At 40.4% G+C, this 21,290-nt stretch overlaps 1 protein-coding gene across 4 annotated transcripts in view; it reads left to right on the top strand.

The window, feature by feature from the left end:
- The window catches only part of lgr4 (leucine-rich repeat containing G protein-coupled receptor 4), a 125,882-nt gene that overhangs the window by 25,053 nt on the left and 79,539 nt on the right, over positions 1 to 21,290 (top strand). For all 4 annotated transcript variants that reach the window (XM_041198031.1, XM_041198030.1, XM_041198033.1 and 1 more), the window contains exon 2: positions 1,262 to 1,333. In XM_041198031.1, coding sequence (XP_041053965.1) covers positions 1,262 to 1,333 — 72 coding nt within the window. The remainder of the gene's footprint in view (positions 1 to 1,261; positions 1,334 to 21,290) is intronic.

Raw genomic sequence — 21,290 nt, 5'->3', positions numbered from 1 at the left:
TTTGGAATTCTCTTCCTCAAAAGATGGTTGAGGCAGAGTCCTAGAATATTTTAAGGCAGAGGTAGATAGATTCTTGATAAGCAATGGGGAGGTGAAAGGTTATTGTGGGTAGGCAAGAATGTGGAGTTGAAGTTAAAATTAGATCAGCCATGTTTTTATTGAATGGTGGTGCAGGCTCGAAGAGCTGAGTGGCCTACTTTGCTCCTAATTCATATGTTCGTATGATCATAAGGTGCCAGTATAATTTTTGACCTGTAAGACTCCTTGGTGCATGAAACTAAAGTTTACCACAAAGCAGATTGGACAGATGTTTTGCAGAATGGAGTTTATATAGGCATGAAGTCAATTTAAATGATGACTTTAACTCTGGTCACTTAAAGCAAAATGCTCTTGGTTAAATACTGCATCAAAAAATATGGTCATTTCTAAATGGTGCTTTTAGTTTATCCTACCTGTCCCAGTTATCTCCTTGTCTTTATATGGTAGTAAGATTAGATTTGGATTGCACTAACAAATTGGCAGCAGATCGATGAATTGACTTCTGTGCTATAAACTCCTACCTACATATAAAATTTATAAGGAGAAAAGCAGCCTTTGCTGAATATTGGCAAGTTCTAAAAGTGAATCATTTGTGGCTAACCTGAATAATTGTTAATTACAACATTGACTGTGGTTTTCTGATTAGTCAGGCTTCCAGAAACCAGGTCATTTTATCTGTGTAATCTCTCTGCTCTGAGAATGCTGCCTTTGTGGAAGCATAAAGCATCTGAAGTTTCATTTTTGTTAATCTAACTCCGTACTCATTCAGATTTGTCCATTTGAGTAGCTGTGCTAAACATGTGCTTTGGTTCCTGGTCCGTAATGAGTTACCTGAGCTCCACTAGGGTAGCAAAAGAGGTGCTCCAATTAGCTTCGGTACTCGGTTTGTGCGAGTGGGAGTAATTCAGCTAGGGATCCACTCCTGATCACTCTCTACTCACCCATCTGGTCATTGGGCATTGGGACGATTTTGGTCAGATGTGAAGCTACACAATTGAATAGTCTGATACTAACAATAATCATGTGAAATATGTTGTAAGATACCTGATAACATTGGGAATTACCCCCAGCAAATAATCAGTACCTTCAAGAAAAAGAGGATCTGGTTAAAATAAATGCTGAGGAAAAGTAGCTCAATTTTGTTGAAAATGTTAAAATTTTGTTGACATTTTTTTGCTGACATACGTGTTTATAATGTGTTAATGTACACTTTCCCCCCCAGGGATACAAGCATGAATAACATAACTGAGCTGCAACCTGACTCCTTCCAAAAACTCCCATACCTTGAGGAACTGTAAGTACAGTATATTGACGAATATTTATCACATAGGATGTATCTGATCAGACGTGATTTTGTTCAAGTTTGTTTTGAGACTGACCAATTACAACCTCCCCTTATGGACCATTACGACTACTGTTCAACACAGCAGAGCTAGGCATTTCACTAGTACCTATAGAATTGTCAACATTGTAAGTGTCATTTTAAACTAGAGGACAAGGGGCTGAATTGGCCTCTGAATGTCACTGATTTAATTCAAGGGCAAACAGTCCAAATAAACCAAGTCAGTGTGAAATATGTCTACACATATTTGATGTTTAACTGAGTGGAATATATTGCATTTTTTTTGTTCAAATTGACACACTCCCTTTTGCTTTTGAAATTAAGTTTTACGTGGCTAGAATTTATGTATTAAATATACAGCAACATTTATCCTTAGAGGGTAAGTAAAACTAGAAACTTGTGACCAGTGCTGTAAGTTAGGAATAAATTTGTTTTCTAGTTTGAAATTACAAAAATAACCTTTGTCGGAACTCCTAGCCCACCTCTAAATCTCGTCGCTCCAATCACTCTCCCCACTTTCCGTTACAACAATGTCAAAATCTTGCTAATCAGACATAGTTGCATTTTTCAAGCTGAAAGCCCAGCTAACCTCATTAAATAAACATTACACATATAAGCAAGCTCTGTGCAGTGAGCTGGTTATTTAAGACCTAAATGTGTTTTTGCCAACATTTGAAACTGTTATCATAATTATGTAAGTAAAGTATGCCTGATTTCTCAGCTTGCTGCAGTATGTCAAAAACATTATTCAGATATTAAAATGGAGCTAAATTGATAGCTCTTACGAACACTTTATTACTTTTCTTTGTGTCCTATTGTTTCTTTACTCACCAATGAAAAATTGGCGCAAAATCACAATGACTGAGAATTCATTATACAATAAACGGTCGACTGCCTCATACTTGAGTTTGCTCCCACGACGTCTGCTTGGCAAGCATTTTTCCCTGTGACATTGGCTCACTGATTTGAATGGTGCCCTGCGTCTAGATTTTGTATAGCAGCCTAGTTAATCATTGGTAGAAACAGAATGTATTAATATTAAAAGCTGCATTTATTTCACTAACTTGAAACACAATGTGCTTAATTTAGGTTCAGATGCTTTTGTGCTTCAGAGTCTGTTACTTTATTAGTTTGTTTTTTATTCCTTGAAGTTGGCATACAGTTATAGTCCATGGTTTCAATACTGGCTTCCTAACTAGGTCACAGAGGAAATTTGTGCCATTTTAAAACTGTTGTTTTAGTGTTGAGCAAATGAAAGCACTGTGCAGGTACACAGAGGGTGGCGCACTATCTTAAGTCACACAGGTATTTATAAATGGCTGGAAAAGAGCCAAAGTCTACTGATGAATACCAATGTAATGCTGACAGTGTACATGGGGTGGGCACATGGGGATCAGTAGATTGGATGTGAGACCACCTTGAAGAGAGAACTGCATAACATTGTCAACTGACTGCATAATCTCAGTTGGTAGAAACCTTTTGATAAAAAGGGTACTATTAAAAAGGGCATAATCTAACTATTTTGGCTCTTTTCCAGCCATTTATAAATACCTGTGTGACTTAAGATAGTGCGCCACCCTCTGTGTACCTGCACAGTGCTTTCATTTGCTCAACAAAAACTTGTATTTATATCAGTAACCCTTGCCAACCGGAAAAGCGTCAGGAACAGTTGTTCATGTGCACTTGGCCCATTTGGCAGCCACTGGCGTATGTGCAACTATTTTCTGTCGCCTCTTCGGTTGGCAGCAAGAGTTTGGATCTGCATCGAATTCACCATAGTACATGGAAAAAAAATAATTTGCCAGCAACAATTCATCTCAGTTCCCAATCTGTGATGAGACCTCAATCTCTGAGATTTTATGTGAGTGCCCCCTCCTTAAGCTAGATCCAGCATGTAAGTCTTTTATGCAGGGAGTTCCTGCACAGCTCAGCCATTTGGTCAATACTAGGATTCTTATCCTGGGGTCATTATTTCAAGTCCCACATTAGGTGATTAAATTTTTCTCATATTTTAGTCAAACTAGTATTTTATTGACCACTTACTTACCAATAAGTCCTAAAAGTAAATATTACAATCAATTCTCACATTGGAATTTGAAAATCTCATTTACTGATATTTCCTGATTATTTACTTAATTGTCAGAAGCATATTTTACAGAGGGAACGGTTTTTAAATGATATGTGGACTAGATACAAGAACCTGCAATTGGTTAAGGACTGCACAGATGGGTAACTTGAACTTTATTGTTAGCCTGTGTCAAGCCAACATGTTAGTTTTAATGCACACAGCTGGCACAGTGACACTGCAACTGCAACCCTAATGTTGTGGCATAAATAAACAGTCTAGCTATATAGCACCTTTAATGCAATAAAACATTCCAAGGTACTTTACAGGAAAATTATATTACAAAGTATGATACCAAGCCACATGAGATATTAGATCCGATGACCAAAAGCTTGCTCAAAGAGGTAGGTTTTCAGAATTGTCTTAAAGGAGGAAAGTGAGGTAGAGAGGTGGAGATGCGCAGGAAGGGAATTCCAAACTTAGAACCGAGGCAACTATAGGCCGGACTAACAGTGATGGAGTGATTGAAGTTGGGGATGCTCAAGAGATCAAAATTAGTTGAACGCAAATATCTTGAGGGTTGTGGAGCTGGAGGAGATTGTAGAGATAGGGTGGGGCAAAGCCATGGAAGGATTTGAAAACAAGGGTGAGAATTTTAAAATCAAGATGTTGCTTAACGGGAGCTAATTAGGTCAGCAAGCACAGAAGTGATAGGAGAATGGGATTTACTGTCAGTTAAGACACGGGCAGTAGAATTTTGAATGACCTCAAGTTTATGGATGATAGCATGTAGGAGACCAGCCAGAAGTGCGTTGTAATAGTCAAGTCTACAGGTAAGGGAGATATGACTGAGAATTTCAGCAGCAAATGAGATGAGATAGGGTTAAGTTGGAGATGTTACAGTGGTGAAAATAAGTGATCTTAGCAACGGCACGAACATGTCCAAATTAACTATATTCCTACAGATAATGAAGTTTATTTTCAATATATTACCCTTGTTACCTAGTGCTTCTTTAAGATGAACGTTAGTAGAAACTACTTGTAGACAGGTTCAGGCATTTATTAAACTCCTAAATTAGCATCATTCAGTTAAATGTTTTGTAATTTCCCCAATATCTACAACTTGAAATTTTAATTTGGCAAAATCAGCGAACTCTTTTTACATCAGGAACATTGTAACTTTGAAGTACACTGGCACTATGCAGCTCTTAGAATTGGTATTATTGATTGTCCAACTGGTCCCGTAGTTTCAGCTGCATATCCGCGTAACAGCTTGGATGAAAAATACTTCAGATATCTAATCGTTTCTTAAATTCAAGTGATAATTTTACAAAGCATCAAATCTGCAAATTTGAAATAAACTTTCTAATCAGTAGGTTTGTGTTTTTAACTATTAATATTTTTGCATTGATTTTTCTATAATAGTGTTTGTCATTTAGGCCAGTTTGCTTGGTTGGCCAGGCGCCTGATACACGCAGCAATCCATCATTTGTTTGGAGACTCTAAACCATAATCTATTGAGAAGTCATAATGCTAAACTTAAACAGTTAAAAATCCATTAAAGGAACTGGTTGGCAGATTAGTTATTAAATCCGTTCAAGTACTGCAAACCTGAGTGTTTCCAATATTAGGTTACCAAACCTGCTCTGGAGGATTGATTTGGTTCTAACTTGCACTCAGGTTTCTGACACTAGGGCATCTTGAACCCCCTTAAACACCACCTTGCCCCTCAAAAGGGGGATAACCAATACTAATGTGAAAATCAGGCTTTTGTTAGTTGGATAGGAGGACCCAGGAATTCCTGCTGCATGACATTGTGAGCAACAGTATAGTTTATCATGCAATGTGTTTTTGTATTGCCACTATCCTCCTGATCACAGAATAGTATAGAACTTCAATTGTAGCCTCTTACAATCTAAACCTCTAGTGGCAGGTACATTTTTGAAGGTGAACATCATTTCTAACACTCAAGTCTGTGCCCCCTTTTTTATTATTATTATTGTAGGCCTGCACTTTTTATGTATAGATTTTTCTTCCCTCTGCTAAAGGTGTTAGTGTAGTCATGTCTGAAGTGGAGCTGAGATTTTAACTGAAATCTTGAGGCTTTGTTTTTCTGGTTACTCCTACAATACTTCTATGATGTTGCTGCTGAAGTTGGAGCTGAGGTAGGGCAGTATGTATGCTGAAGGTAGACTCGAGCTGAGTTCAAGACTGTGTCAGGTCAAGATCTGGGCTTGGGAGGAAGAGGTAGTTAAGTTGTGGCTTTCAAATAAGTGAGCCTCGATGAAAATCAAGTAATGAATAAGATCAATCAAAGTGTTTCAATCTAACAGTTAAAAGAAAAGTTAGCAAGATAAACTGTTGAAAACAAAAGGGAGAAGATAAAAAGTATGGAAGTGAAGCAATCAGAGCTGGTCCACCAGGATCGACAGCAGTGATGGGAGCAGAACCGGGTTGTGCTCTTATCTGCAGCTGTTTTAGCATCAGGCTTTAGCTGGTTTTTATGCCCTGGGGGTAAAGTATTGTCGTACAATTTACCCAAACTCATTTATACACCTGAAGCTTAATGGGCTGTGCTGACCTGGGGAAAGTGTGTGGGATTATGGGAACTTGCTGCAAGTAATTAAACAATGGATGTTTATATATTCTTTTCAAATTATTTTGTGGTAGATTTTTTAAGGACTGCACCATAGTCTGCATGACAACATAGTTTCCTACAATGAGAATTGTATTTGGTATATTGTAATCAACTGAAAGATTTTGTACAATAAAATTAGAAAGAAAATATGTATTTTGTGTCATGCCCAATGCTTATGGGATTAATATTCAGTTTACAGAAACACAAATTAATATGTATCTGGTCACAATACTTTTGGATAGCAGCATTGTCTTATTGGTTATTTTTGGCTGTCTAAATTACTTAGTAAAATACAATAACCTAAAGAAAGAAAACTTGTGCTTATTTAGTACTTTTCATGACCTCAGGAAATCCTAAAGCACTTTATGGCCAATTAAGTACTTTTGAACTGTTGTAATGTAGGAAGTTTGAACACAAACAGCAATGAAATGAGATGACCAGGACAGCGGGATGACTTCCCTGCACTACTTTGAGTTATGCCATGTGATCATTCACATCCTCAAAATGTAAACCCTGTTTTTTTTGTCTCCTCTACAAACCATTTTCTTAAGCCCCTCTCCCCTGCCTCATTCACCCTCATCTCCAACAGCAAGCGTGAAGAGCTTATTGACTTATTTGTCATTAAGATTGAGACTTTTCATCCACCAGTCTCTGCTGCATCACTCCCTTCTCCAAGCCCCTAAGGCTAAACTTTCCTTAAGGTTTCCTTCTGCCCTAGCCCTGAATTTGCATCTTTCTCTAGTTTCTAGCCCATCACCCCTCATGCCCTCTTCTCATCTTATCCATGAGACCCACTTCCTATTCCCTCTACCCTGTTCATACCAGGCTCTCTTCTGTTAACACGCTCCTTAAAAGTGACAAGCTTTTGGTCATTGCCCTAATATCTCCTAATGTGGAAGCACATTGGGATGTTTTAACAAGTTAAAGGCACTATATAAGTGCAACTTGTACATAAGAGGGCAGACAAGGCCACAGTATAATGCCTGCTCTGGAGGGTGGCATCTCCAATAGTGCAGCACTCCCTCAGTATTACATTTTAATGTGCCAGCCTAGTTTATGATTAGAGATCTAACACCAACAGTCCTATTTTCATTCTTGTACCATGCTTCTGCAAATTACAATACACTTAATTTAATCAATGTACTATACGACTCTAATATCCTAAGGTTGTTACGGAACCTTTTAGTCTCTTATTCTTGAATGCAACTTTTTAACTATCTGAATGACCAACTCTAAGTAAATTGGTGTGGGAGGAAGTTGAGTATCTGACTTGCAGTCAGAATGTTGTCAGGCTTGTACTGATTTGATACTAGCTCATATTCTGGGGCACTGAGACAACTCACCATGCTTACACTAAATCAAGATATTTATTGTAGCGGAAGTTCATAAACCTGGGGTGTAGGGGAGCCAGATTGAATAGTTTGAACTGAATTCCAACAAAATTAGTGCAATTTTAAAAGTGGATCTGGAGATTCAATTTATTCAGCTCTCAATTTTTTTTATTCATTTGTGGGATGAGTGTGTTTCTGGCAAGATCAGCATTAATTTCCCATCCCTGGTTGTAACAAAAGTCCTGGTCAGAAAGGTGATGATTGGGTAATTACCCTGTGAATAATGGAAAGTGAATGGAATTGATTTTAACGTGCACAATTGTTATGTAATTATCCTCCACTCAGCTTTTTGCTGGAGAAATCAGTTTGTATCATACCGACAGATGTTGCTGCGGTTTCGGACATGATTTGTGTTTGCTTTAATAAGAAGAAAGTTTAAAGAAACTGAGTTCTGAAGAAGTCATGTTCCACTTGAAATGTTAACTCTGTCCACACATGCTGCCAGACATTCTAAGTATTTCCAGCACTGTTTTTATTTTGGATTTCCAGTATCTGCAGTATTTTATTTTTATCTTGTGTTTGCTGTAGTTTGTAGTAATTCTTAAAATAGATTCTATAGACTACTTGCTATGGTGTGCTTTTTAAATAGACTGTACTGAGTAAATAGACACTGTATGCTTTAAATGCATCTTGGTTGTAGGTCCTGCCCTGCCTCCAATACACTGACTCTCACACTTTTATAGGAATGGTGGTGTCAACACACTTTTAAAGGAATGGCATTTTTAAGGAAGTCAGTCATACACCCCTACAATGACCACATATAACTGACTTGAGTTAGTCGAGTGGAGTTGGCTGAGGTGGCGGCTGCAGCTAAGGGCGGTGTGCCCCTCAAGACGTCGAAGCAGTCGCTGACTAAAGTCACCAAGAAGTGGAGGAAATCTCACAAGTGGAGCTATTCCACTTATATGTACAGGATGCTGACGCAGGTCCACCCTTACACAAGGAAGGCTCAAGACCATGAGTGTTATGAATTCCTTCGTTGTTGACGTTTTTGAGCACATCACCTCCGAGGCTTCACACCTCTTTCACTACAACAAGCGCCACACCATCTCGGCCAGGGAGATCCAGAGTGCCATTAGCCTCATGCTGCCAGGGGGACTGGCCAAGCACACTGTCTCTGAAGGCACGAAAGCCGTCACCAAATACACCAACTCCGTTTAGGTCAATCATTCTAAAGATTACAGTATTTAAATGAAAAGAGCTTATATTATTTTCAGAAGAATTAAGTAAAAAAATATTTTAATAAAAATGGGACCAACTACCATTTTTACAAAATTTGAGGGTAAGCATTGAAAGCTATTAGATCTTTGTTTAGCCTTGACTTCTAACTTGTATTGCTTTCAGTGGGAGATGAGGTTAGGCCTCAATTATGTTGGAAATGAAGGACAGACATTAACTTGTTAAAAATAAAATACTTGCAAATTAGGAGTGTGGTCAATTTGTTTCCCTACGTCACTAAGACTGATATTCCGAAGAAGAAACTGATTTTTAAGCAAACCAGGCCACTAACTATTTTGCTAAATTAGCATACACATTTAATTTAGCATGGATTTAAGCATATGTAGAAATCTAACAAACATGAGTATGGAAGTCACTTGTTTTTGTTGTTCAAAAAAAAACATATGTTTTAGAAGGAATTTGTTGCAATTCAAATTGTGACACAGCTAAAATGTAATCAGATTTGCTCTTGCACTTGGTGCTTTTAAATAGCTTTCCATTTTTTTTTTATTCATTCATGAATGTGCTGGCTAGGCCATTTATTGCCCATCCCTGATTGCCCATGTTCAGAGGGCATTTTTTAAGAGTTAACCACATTGCTGTGGATCTGAAGTCACATGTAAGCCAGACCAAGTAAAAACAGCAGATTTCCTTCCCTAATTGACATTATTGAACCAGATGGGGTTTTACAACAATCAGCAATGGTTTCATGGTCATTCGTCACTTTTAATTCCAGGTTTTTATTTCATTCAAATTTCACCATCTGCCATGGTGGGATTCGAACCTGGGTCCCCTGAGCGTTACCCTGGGTCTCTGGAATACTAGTCCAGTGACGATGCCACTATGCCACCAGCTCCACAAATTCGTACTTCATTAACGGTTACAGTTTTATGTCTTAGTTCTGGCTGCAAGTCAATTTAGGCAATGTTACAAAATCATTAAAATAAAATTCTTGTACCAGTTGTGATCTTACAAATGAGAAGTTTTACAAAGTAGAGAGCAAAAGTGTGGCACCACTGAGTGATAGAATGCAGGGTTATGTCTGAGGCCCCCATGGTGGGGTTGGTTGGGTTGAGAGGTTTGCAGGGTGTGGCAGCTAGTTTTGACCTGATTTGGAAACTGTGGTTCCCCACATAATATAGATGGAAATCTGGCAAGCAAATGGACTTTGATTCTTAGGCAATTCTTAGCAACTATCTGAGGACTGACAGTGTCTCTACCTATCCTCTCAGTTTATTGGTGCCAAGATGAACTAGTTGGAAGAGTTTTATTGTCCATGTATATTCAGTGGTCTCTGAGCTCAACTTCCATGAGACCCACTTTCTGATCATTCAACCCTGTTCCCCTAAACTACTGATCAACCAGTTTTCCTTCCTGGCCCCCATGCTGTCCAATATTGTAAACAGGTGTTGTCCCTCTCTCCTTTCAGATCTGCTGTCATCATCCCTCTCCTCAAAAACCAACCCTTGACCCTTGGTCCTTGCAAACTATCATCCCAACTCCAAGCTCCCTTTCCTCTCTCATGTGTTGTCATTCCCAAATTTGTTCCTATCATTCCCTGAACTCCATGTTTTAATTCCCTCAATCAGGTTTCCACCCCACCACAGTACCATGAAGTCACAAGTGGCATCCTATGTGACTGTGACCAAGGTAAACTTTCCCTCCTCATCGTTCTCGACCTGTCAGCAGCCCTTGACACAGTTAACCACACCATCCTCCTCCGTTGCCTCTCCATTATCATCCAACTGGGTGGGAATGCCCTCATGTAGTTCTATTCATATCTATCTAATTGTAGCCACAGATTCACTTGGCTTCTCTTCCTCCTCCCACCTCATTTCTGGTGACCCCAAGAATCAATCCTTGACCTCCTCCCATGCTGTCCCTCAACAACATCATCCGAAGACACAGCATTAGTTTTCATGTACACAGATGACATCCTCTTGACTTCTGCTAAGTTATCAGGCTGCTTATCCAACATGAAGTACTGAATGAGTAGAACTTTCCTCCAGTTAAATATTGATAAAATTGAAGCTATTGTTTTCCGTCTCTGCTCCAAGCTCCATTCCCAATGACTGAGATTGTCTGTTTGCAACCTTGCTGTCACTTTTGATCCTAGTTGAACTTCTGATCTCATTGTGCTATCTCTAAGACCACCTTTTCCCACCTGTATAACATTGTTTGAATTCATCCCTGTCTCAACTCTGCTGCTGAAACCTTCACTCATGCCTTTGTTTCCTCTAGACATGACTTTTCCAATGCACTCCTGGCTGGTCTCTCACATTCTATTCACTGTATACTTAAGGTCATCAAAAATTCTGCTATCCTTGTTTTAACTCGCAGCAAGCCCCATTCCCCTATCGTCCCTGTGCTCACTGGTCTGCATTGGTTCCTGGTCAAACATCATCTTGATTTTAAAATTCTCATCCTTGTTTTCAGTTCCTTCCATGGCCTTGCCCCTCTTTATTTTTTTAATCTCCTCTAATCCCACAACCCTGAGATACAGTGAAATCACGATGAGTCAAGCTCAGATAACATGCAGTTCCAGTAATGTTCCTGTTAACCATTCTACCTGATAGAATAGCAAGTCCCATGGAATAATGCCTATAATGATAAGCGGAATTTCCACACTCTGGATTAGCTGAATTTGTCTAAGCTTGTCATATGACTGCACTGTCACTGTCAGACTGGATTTAGACTGCACTAGCGTAAAATCATGGGGCGCTGGACAAGCCTTCATTTGACATAGAGATCGCCCTGTGAAAGGATGTGCAAAACCTGCAAGTAGGACCAAATCTGTGAGAAAATTAAAAGTGTCAATCAGAGAGGAGGAGAAGTAGGCACAACTTGTGAAAAACCATGGTGCGGACATTGCGAAGGAGTAGGAGATTCCACCATCAAGTTTTTCCACCATTATGAAACACAAGGCGAGCATTGTGAAACAGACTGACAAGCTATCATTCTCTCTACCCAGTATGGCAGAGGATTGCCTATCCTGATATTTAGGAAGCTCTGCTACCACAGTTCAAGGCAACCCGAGCAGAGAACGTTCCCATCTCCAGTCCAACCCTGCAGGAAAAGGGAGTTGCCCTGGCAAAGAAGCTGGGCCATATGGATTCACCTGCAGTGACGGCTGGTTGAACCAATTCAGGACAAGGCATGACATCATCTTCTGTCCGGTAAGCAGTAGTGTGCAGTGGTTACAGCAGCAATGACAGATAATTGGTTCTAAAATGGTCTCACCAACAACCTTTGCCAGATTGTCCTTTTGTGTTTAAAGGTGAAACATGTAGTGGTGGAAAGTGGAGCAAGGAACGTGTCAATGCTATGGTCTATGCCAACATGGATGGCAGCATAAAGTTGCTGCTGCTGCTTATGATAGGAAAGTCCAAGAAGCCACTTTGCTTCACGATTGTTGACACACTAACAGCAGACTTAACCTCCATTACACTTGGCTGGTGACAGCTTAGTTTGTTTTATTCATTCACGGGATGTGGGCTTTGCTGGCTGGTCTAGCATTTATTACTCATCCCTAGTTGCCCTTGAGAAGGTGGTGGTGAGCTGCTGCCTTGAACCGCTGCAGTCCATGTGGTATAGGTACACCCACAGTGCTGTTAGGAAGGGAGTTCCAGGATTTTGACCCAGCAACAATGAAGGAACAGTGATATATTTCCAAGCCAGGATGGTGAATGACTTGGAGGGGAACTTCCAGATGGTGGCAGTCCCAAATCGTAGAAGTCCCATCTATCTTGCCCTTGCCGTTCTACATGGTTGTGATCGTGGGTTTGGAAAGTGCTTTCGAAGGAGCCTTGGTGAATTCCGACAGTGCAACTTGCAGATCGTACACACTGCTGCTACTGTGCATCGGTGGTGGAGGAAGCAAACTGTGTGGTTGTGGTGCTAATCAAGTGGGCTGTTTTGTCCTGGACTCTGTCAAGCTTCTTGAGTGTTGTGGAAGCCGCACTCATTCAGGCAAGTGGAGGGTATTCCATCACAGTGTGACTTGTGCCTTGTCGATGGTGGACAAGCTTTGGGGAGTCAGGAGGTGAGTTACTCATCACGCGATTCCTAGCCTCTGACTGTCTTTGTAGCCACAGTATTTATATGGCTAGTCCAGTTCAGTTTCTGGTCAATGGTAACCCCTAGGATGTTCATAGTAGGGGATCCAGTGATAGTAATGCCATTGAACATCAAGTTGCGATGGTTGGATTCTCTTTGTTGGAGATGGTCAATGCCTGACACTTATGTGGTGCAAATGTTACTTGCCACTTGTCAACCCAAGCCTAGATATTGTCCAGGCCTTGCTGCATTTGGACGTGGACTGCTTATGTTTATATAGCACCTTTTAACGTAATGAAACATCCCAAAGCACTTCGCAGGAGCATTATAAAACAAAGTATGATACTGAGCCATAAAGGAGATATTAGGTCAGATGACCAAAAACTTAGTCAAAGACCTAGGTCTTCAGAAGTTTAATAAAGGAGGAAAGTGAGGTACAGAGGCAGAGGGGTGTAAGGAGCAAATTCCAGAATCTGTGGCTCACAGCTGAAGGCACGACCACCAATGTTGGAGCAATTAAACAAAAACAAAAATTGCTGGAAAAGCTCAGGTCTGACAGCATCTGTGGAGAGAAAGACAGAGCTAATGTTTCAAGTCTGTATGACTCTCCTTCAGAAGACTCTTTATACGGACTCAAAACGTTAACTCTGTCTTTCTCTCCACAGATGCTGTCAGACTTGTTGAGTTTTTCCAGCAATTTTTGTTTTTGTTTCCAATTTCCAGCATCTGCAGTATTTGCTTTTATCTTGGAACAGTTAAACTTGGGGATGCACAAGAGGCCAGAATTACAGGAGCACAGATACAGTAAAACCCCAATGAGTTGAATCCAGGGGATCCACCCTAGCAGTATGAGGCTTACAAAACTGCCTGATGACCTCCAATATTTTTGAAGTGTGGATCAGGAAAGCGGACAAAATGTATTAATGAAAGAAAAGGCGGATTGTCATCATTACAGACAGTTGGCCCGTGCACTCCCAACTTCACTAACCTCAGGCATCAAGCCCTTCAAAACCAAGGCCACGTTCCAGTCAATGGATTGGGAGGAGTATTTAAGAACCTGAAAACCCTCAACCTGAGATCAGCTGCCGTGGGTAATCAAGGCCATCGATAAGAAGCAGGAGTACAATCCAACTGTGCCAGAGGCCCTATTCATGATGACAGAGACGTGGAATACGGTAACAGAGGCCATAATTGCCAACTGCTTCCACCATACCTGGTTCAAACAGGTTGCGACTGCACAAGACGTCTAGACCGAGGAGCAGGGCCAGGCCAACCAACCCAATGATGAGGCACTTTTTACTCGCGTGCAGGAGGCTGGCCTGGAAATTCCAGCAGAGACAATCATGAAAACTTAGCCGGAGGTAGACGTGACGTGCCATGCACTGCATGACAGAACTGACGCAGTGCAATCCTAGATACAGTACATTCTTCAACCAATTAGTCCAATGAGTACTCACCCACCTGTTTCCCTAGCCAATGCCGCAAAGGCTGTAGAAATGCTCTGGGATTTCACACTGCAGCACGAAAACACTGAAAACACATTTGACTGCATTGATGACATGGTGGGCTGTATAACACGCCTGAAGACAGCACAGTAAGCAAAGAAAGATTACGGAGATTTTCCTGGGCTAATTCCGGACATTTTTCAATGCAAGGCCATACCATTGTAAGATGTGAACAAATTGAATAAAGACTTTTGCATACATTTACTGCTTTACTGTGTTTTCATTTTGCATTTGAATTTGTTGTTTTTGACATGGACCATGTTTGTAGGCTTTACACAGAATCACACAATGCAGAAGAGGCCTTCGGCCCATCGAGTCTGCACCGACACGTGAGAAACACCTACCTACCTTTCTAATCCCATTTACCAGCACTTGGCCCATAGCCTTGAATGTTATGACGTGCCAAGTGCTCATCTAGGTACTTTTTAAAGGATGTGAGGCAACCTGCCTCTACCACCCTCCCAGGCAGTGCATTCCAGACCGTCACCACCCTCTGGGTGGTAAAGTTTTTCCTCACACCCCCCCCTAAACCTCCTGCCCCTCACCCTGAACTTATGTCCCCTTGTGAGTGACCCTTCAACTAAGGGGAACAGCTGCTCTCTGTCCATGCCCTTCATAATCTTGTACACCATGATCAGGTCCATCCCTCAGTCTTCTCTGCTCCAACAAAAACAACCCAAGTCTATCCAACCTTTCTTCATAACTTAAATGTTTCATCCCAGGCAACATCCTGGTGAATCTCCTCTGCACCCCCTCCAGTGCAATCACATCCTTCCTATAATGTGGCAACCAGAACTGCACACACTACTCCAGCTGTGGCCTCACCAAGGTTCTATACAACTCCAACTTGACCTCCCTACTTTTGTAATCTAAGCCTCGGTTGATAAAGACGTGTCCCAGATGCCTTTTTCACCACCCCACTAACATGCCCCTCTGCCTTCAGAGAACTGTGGACACTCACGCCAAGGTCCCTTTGTTCCTCAGAACTTCCTAGTGTCATGCCGTTCATTGAATACTTCCTTGGTCAAATTACTCCTTCCAAAGTGTCTCACCACTCACTTTTCAGGGTTAAATTCCATCTGCCACCTATCTGCCCATTTGACCATCCCGTCTATGTCTTCCTCTAGCCCAAGACACTCACTCTCACTATTAACCACCTGGCCAATTTTTGTGCCATCCGCAAACTTACTAATCCCATCCCCACATAGTCATCTATGTCGTTTATATAAATGACAAATAATAGGGGACCGAGCACAGATCTCTGTGGTATGCCACTGGACACTGGCTTCCAGTCACTAAAGCATCCTTCTGTCATCATCCCCTGTCTCCTACAAATAAGCCAATTTTGAATCCACCTTATCAAATTACCCTCTATCCCATGAGCATTTGCCTTCTTTATAAAGTCTCCCATGTGGGACCTTGCAAAGGCTTTGCTGAAATCCATATAAACTACATCAACTACACTATCCTCATCTACACACCTGGCCACCTCCTTAAAAAATTCAATCAAATTTGTTAGGCATGACCTCCCTCTGACAAAGCCATGCTGACTAGCCTTGATCAAACCTTGCCTCTCCAAGTGGAGATAGAATTTTCTCCAATAGTTTCCCTACCACTGATGTGAGACTTACTGGCCTGTAGTTCCCTGGCTTATCTCTACAACCCTTCTTAAATAGTGGAACCACATTAGCTGTTCTCCAGTCCTCTGGCACCTCCCCCATGGCCAGAGAGGTATTAAAAATTTGGGTCAGAGCCCCTGCGATCTCCTCCCTTGTCTCCCTCAGCAGTCTGGGACACACATCACGTGGACCTGGAGATTTGTCCACTTTTAAGCCTGCCAACTTCTCCAATACCTTGTCACTCCTTATATCAATTTGCTCAAGATATCGGATTGCATAGAGATGCATTCTTGTGGGAATGAGGTGCCATTAGCTATCACAAAGCTTCGCCTAACTCAAATTTGTGGGTGGATCTCCTGGGATTCAATTCATTGGGATTTTACTGTGCTCCTGTAATTCTGGCCTCTTGTGCACCCCCAATTTTAGTGGCTCCACCATTGGTGGCTATGCCTTTGGCTGCCTAAGCCACAAACTCGAGTTCTCTGTACCTCACTTTCCTCCTTTATTACACACCTGAAAACCTAGCTCTTTGACTAAGCTTTTGGTCATCTGACCTAATATCTCCTCTATGACTCGGTGTCACACTTTGTTTTATAATGCTCCTATGAAGTGCCTTGGGACATTTCATTACGTTAAAAGTTCTATATAATTGATTGAGGTGTACAAAATTATGAGGGGAATAGATAGAGTGGACAGGATAAAATTGTTTCCCTTGGTGGAGAATTCTAGAACCAGGGGACATAGATTCACGAAAAGTGGCAGAGGGTGTAGGGGGGACATCAGGAAGAACTTTTTTACGCAGAAGGTAGTGGGTGTCTGGAATTCACTGCCCAAGTTGGTGGTAGAGGCAGAAACTCTAAACTCTTTTAAAAAGTACCTGGATCTGCACCTTAAGTGCTGTAAGCTGCAGGGCTATGGGTCAGGTGCAGGAAGGTGGGATTAGAAAGGGCACCTGGGTGTCCTCAGGCTGGCATGGACAAAATAGGCTGAATGGCTTCCTTCTGTGCTGTAACTTTTCTGTGGTTCTATAAGCTGTCATTGGTCCAGTATAGTGAGGTTAAGCCTGCTGTTAGTAACACTACATTATATTTTCTATTTGGTGTTGGAGAAGTATTTGTATGTTATTTGATTAAAGTACCACAAAATGAAAATAGGTGTGTTTATACTGTATGGAGAAGGTTAACTGGTGCCTCGATGGTGCCTGCTTTGACACTTGATGGATTGTGTAATTGTTTCATGTTGGAAACTCTTTGCCAGCCTTGTTGGTTTACTTGCTAATGCTGCCAATAGTGAATTAATCAGTTAGTCTTGTCAAGATGCAAACCTTACTGGATCCCCACTAAAAAAGCATACAGCCCCTTAGGCCTTGATGACTGATGATGAATAGATTCTGGCTGAACTGCTCTGCAAGAACCTCCCACATTTGCTAGTTGTATCCTGTCTTTTGGAGGGCTGCCAGAATGTGGTAAAACGGATGTATAATGCTGTACAGTCCTGGGTTGGTTGGCTGCAATGTTCTGAATGAACAGGAGTTGCCTTGAGGTACCTAAGTATTCTTGCATCCCATCAGGGCAACTGTTTAATTTGGTTCTAAGTGTCTTAAGTTTGTGATTGTGGATTGTGATGTATGTATATATTTTCTAGTATGATTGGCATCTTGTAGAAAAGATTGAAATGTGTAAAGTACTGATCCTATACTTGATACATAGTTCAATCTGCATTAACAAGCAGTATATCTGCTTTGAACGATTGAGCAGTAAAAATTCATTGTAGCTTCAATCTTTTTAACTTGATAAGTAAGTGAGGCAGGTTTTTAGCTAAATTTAAGATTACCCTGTAGTGTTACTAAGTGATTTGATTTTAGAATTTAATCTGATTGAACCTAATGGTTACCCCTGCACCTGAAAAATGAACTCCAATCCAATTAAAATGCACAAATGCCAGTAATGGTATTACAGGTTGAGTGTCTTTTTTTTTATTCATTCATGGGATATGGGTGTCGTTGGCTAGGCCAGCATTTATTGTCCATCCCTAATTGTCCTTGTTCAGAGAGCATTTAAGAGTCAATCACTGCTGTGGTCTGGAGTCACATATAGGCCAGACCAGGTAAGGACGGCAGATTTCTTTCCCTAAAGGACATTAGTGAACCAGCTGGGTTTTTATGACAATTGTCAATGGTTTCATGGTCATCATTAGACTTTTAATTCCAAATGTTTTTTATTGATTTCAAATTCCACCATCTGCCATGGTGGGATTCAAGCCCTGGTCCCCAGAGCATTACTCTGGATTACTAGTCCAGATTACTCTGGATTGCTAGTCCAGCAGCAACACCACCTCCTCTCCCTCCCCTCCCACATAAATCCGAAAACCAAGCTCATCCAAAGATCACACTTTTTTTTGAACCTCAACGACCTTTAGTGTGGGAAGTCTAGTTGTTTGTTCGCAACGTTTCCCTTACGATTTTTGTGGTGAACATGTCAAACAGAAACTTATTTCAGGCACTCTGTATTTATTTTTCAGGGATGCTTCTTATTGTTCTTGCCATTTTATTTACTTTAGACTATACAAAAGCCTAAGCCTAGGCTAGCTAATGTAAGTTTATATGCGGTGTCCAAAAGCCGCAATGATCTGAAATCCGAAATGCAATCGACCCCAAGGGTTTTGGATAAAGAATACTCTACCTGTATTTTAATGTAGTAGGTGACTGCTTCCATGAACAAAAGGGTTTGCAAATAATGGAGATCTTTTCCTTAATTAAACAGTCTGATGCATGGTTTTACTCTGCTATGTGAATTGCAAAATCTATTAGATAGGGGGAAAAATATCTGCTAGACTGATGTTCTGTATTATGCATTCTTAAAATGCCTTCTTTTCCAATATCACTTTTCTAGAAGCAGCATGGATGTCATGGATAAAGATTCTTGCATTTCATAAGGGCATTTACTGGGCATTTGTTTGATTTGATTCTAAAAGCCCTAAGTTGTGATTGCAAATTGTGATATATTTATATATTTTGGAATACAGTGTTGAACTCCTGAAGGTTGACCTCAATTTCTATTGTAATAATGAGATTTAACTATAGCTTTTCTAGCTGCGTTATAAAAATGCTTGAACTATATTGTGGGTGAACCCACACCTGAAGGACTGCAGAGGTTCAAGAAGGTGGCTCACCACCATCTCCTCAAGGGCAATTAGGTATGGGCAATAAATGATGGCCATGCCAGCCACGCAAGCATTCCACGAATGAATATATATATTTTTTAAAAAGTACAACTCTTACTAATTAGAAAGTCTGCCAGTTAGTGCCAAATATTTGCAATTGTTACCACTTACTACAAGGCTCAAAGCATTGGCAATAATAAAAACGTGTATATAGTATAAAAGTTTCTAGTTTGGCGACCACAAATTTGAAATTGGAGGCAACTTTATCAAAGAGACCTTGTTAATTAAATTTGAACGTTTTCCTCTGATCATTTGTTTTTATTTTAGTGTCAACTTCAATAGTCTTGTATTCCAGTGGTTTCTTTACAGATTGCTAAAGTATTAACTCTTTATTTCACAGTGGTTCACCTCATGGAAAACAAACTAGCTGAACCTCTCCAAGTATTATATGAAGAACTTTCATGTCGTTGGCATATCTTATGTTTTCATAATTTGCTACAGGTCCAAAAAGGCACCAAGTTAATGGGTTAGGGAAGAACTGGAAACATGAAGGAGTAAGTTACAAATAAAAGCAGGGGAAAACAAGCTTACACAGATTGAATCAGCTTGCTGTTAGAAACTGTTATATTTCTGAACTTTGGCAAGACCGAAAGCAAATTCATCACCAATCATCAGCTGGTGAACTCCAGTAACCCTGTATTGATTTTGACTAGAGATGTTGGGACAAACATCTGTTTTTATTTGTCCAGTAAAGTTTTACTTGCATTCTGCTTTGTTAGAAATAGCCTGTTAGGGGTTAACACCCAAATGTCTGCTGATTTTTAAAAAGAAAACAAATTGGAAAGGCAGACCTCTATTTATATAGCACCTTTCATGACCTTGGAACATCCTAAAGCAGTTTACAACTAATTAGTTCAGTTCCAGACAAGGCAGTAGTCTTTATTTATTGATGAGGCTGAGATTAGTTCATATTTCAAGGTGTGATTTAGTTGAAACTATTGCATTCAATGACAATCATCTCATTTCATTGCCAGAGAGATTGACTAAATTCAGTTTGATGAATGGCTCTTTGGCCTTGTGTATTTGAGAGGGCCAGTCATCTATTGGTTTTCTTTCAGGGTGGATGTAGGGGTGGTCTCAAGCCACCTGGACAAGGGTCAAAGGGGTAGGCTATATCCTGGGGTAGTGGCTTTAATTGACAGCTGTTTGAGACCTTTTGGGGAGTAGACGGGGTCATTATTTGGATGTAGTTTTCTGACAACTTGTGGTCACACTTCTCATATTTCAGAATGGGGCCAGCCTACAATCAGTGTAAGTTTCTTTTTCAGTGTCAGCCACCACAGATTTTGCAGTCAGCAGCTGTTAAGGCTGTTTGTTTTAAAAGTTCTAGGGCTGGCTCAACAGAGGTAAACTAGATTTCAAACAGCCTGTTTTACAAAAAAAGCATACATTCATATGGATCCTTTAATATAGGAAAACACCCAAAGGGTTTATCTGTAAGAAGTAAGTTAATAATTTAAAATCTGTGCTTGGGCAGAAAGCAAGGAGCATTTTTAATACTTTTATTTGTTGATGAAGCTCCAGAAATATACATTTCCATTTATCCTGCTTGCTGTTCAATCATCAGATATATGTAAAAAAAAAACACATCTTGGTTTAAAAGCCTGAAGCTTTGATCTAATCACTACAGATTTCCATACTGCCCTTTAAAGAGCAGAGAATCATGTAACAATTCATGACACGTTCCAATTGTTGGCATACAGACAAGAGTTGTCCTGTGGATCTCTGTCATTTACCTACCTATTTGGCAGAAAAGGTGCATTCTGGATTGTAGGGTACTGGCGCTCCATTTGTGGGAGTGATCAATGACACTGAACTGGAGAAAGTGTCTCATTGCAAAAACTCAAATGTTAAATGTCTAATATTGCAGTCTTTCACCTGTGTTTGCTTCTCAGTGGGTTTGGAGGAATATTGACATCGCTCATTTTGTTAAGAGAAGTTTTTATCTGCAATATATTTATCTTTTGCAGTACAGTATTCAAGTTAAATGCAAATTATCCTTTTAGCATGCCACACTAACTACGTTCAGTTGATCAAAGGATAGAGTATTTTCTGTCATAAATTGATAGCTCCACAAATTAAGCATTTGAAATGTGAATGCGGCACCAAGGCACTATTGGCTTTCTGTAGTAATAACGCTGGGAATTAGTAATGCAAGGTCCACATGGGCACAATCTGCATATATTGTGTATGTT

This window comes from Carcharodon carcharias, chromosome 10 (assembly GCF_017639515.1).
Source record: "Carcharodon carcharias isolate sCarCar2 chromosome 10, sCarCar2.pri, whole genome shotgun sequence".
In the NCBI taxonomy this organism is placed as follows: domain Eukaryota; kingdom Metazoa; phylum Chordata; class Chondrichthyes; order Lamniformes; family Lamnidae; genus Carcharodon; species Carcharodon carcharias.
The sequence above is the reverse complement of the archived record's forward strand: the minus strand, read 5'-3'. Positions and strand labels throughout refer to the sequence as shown.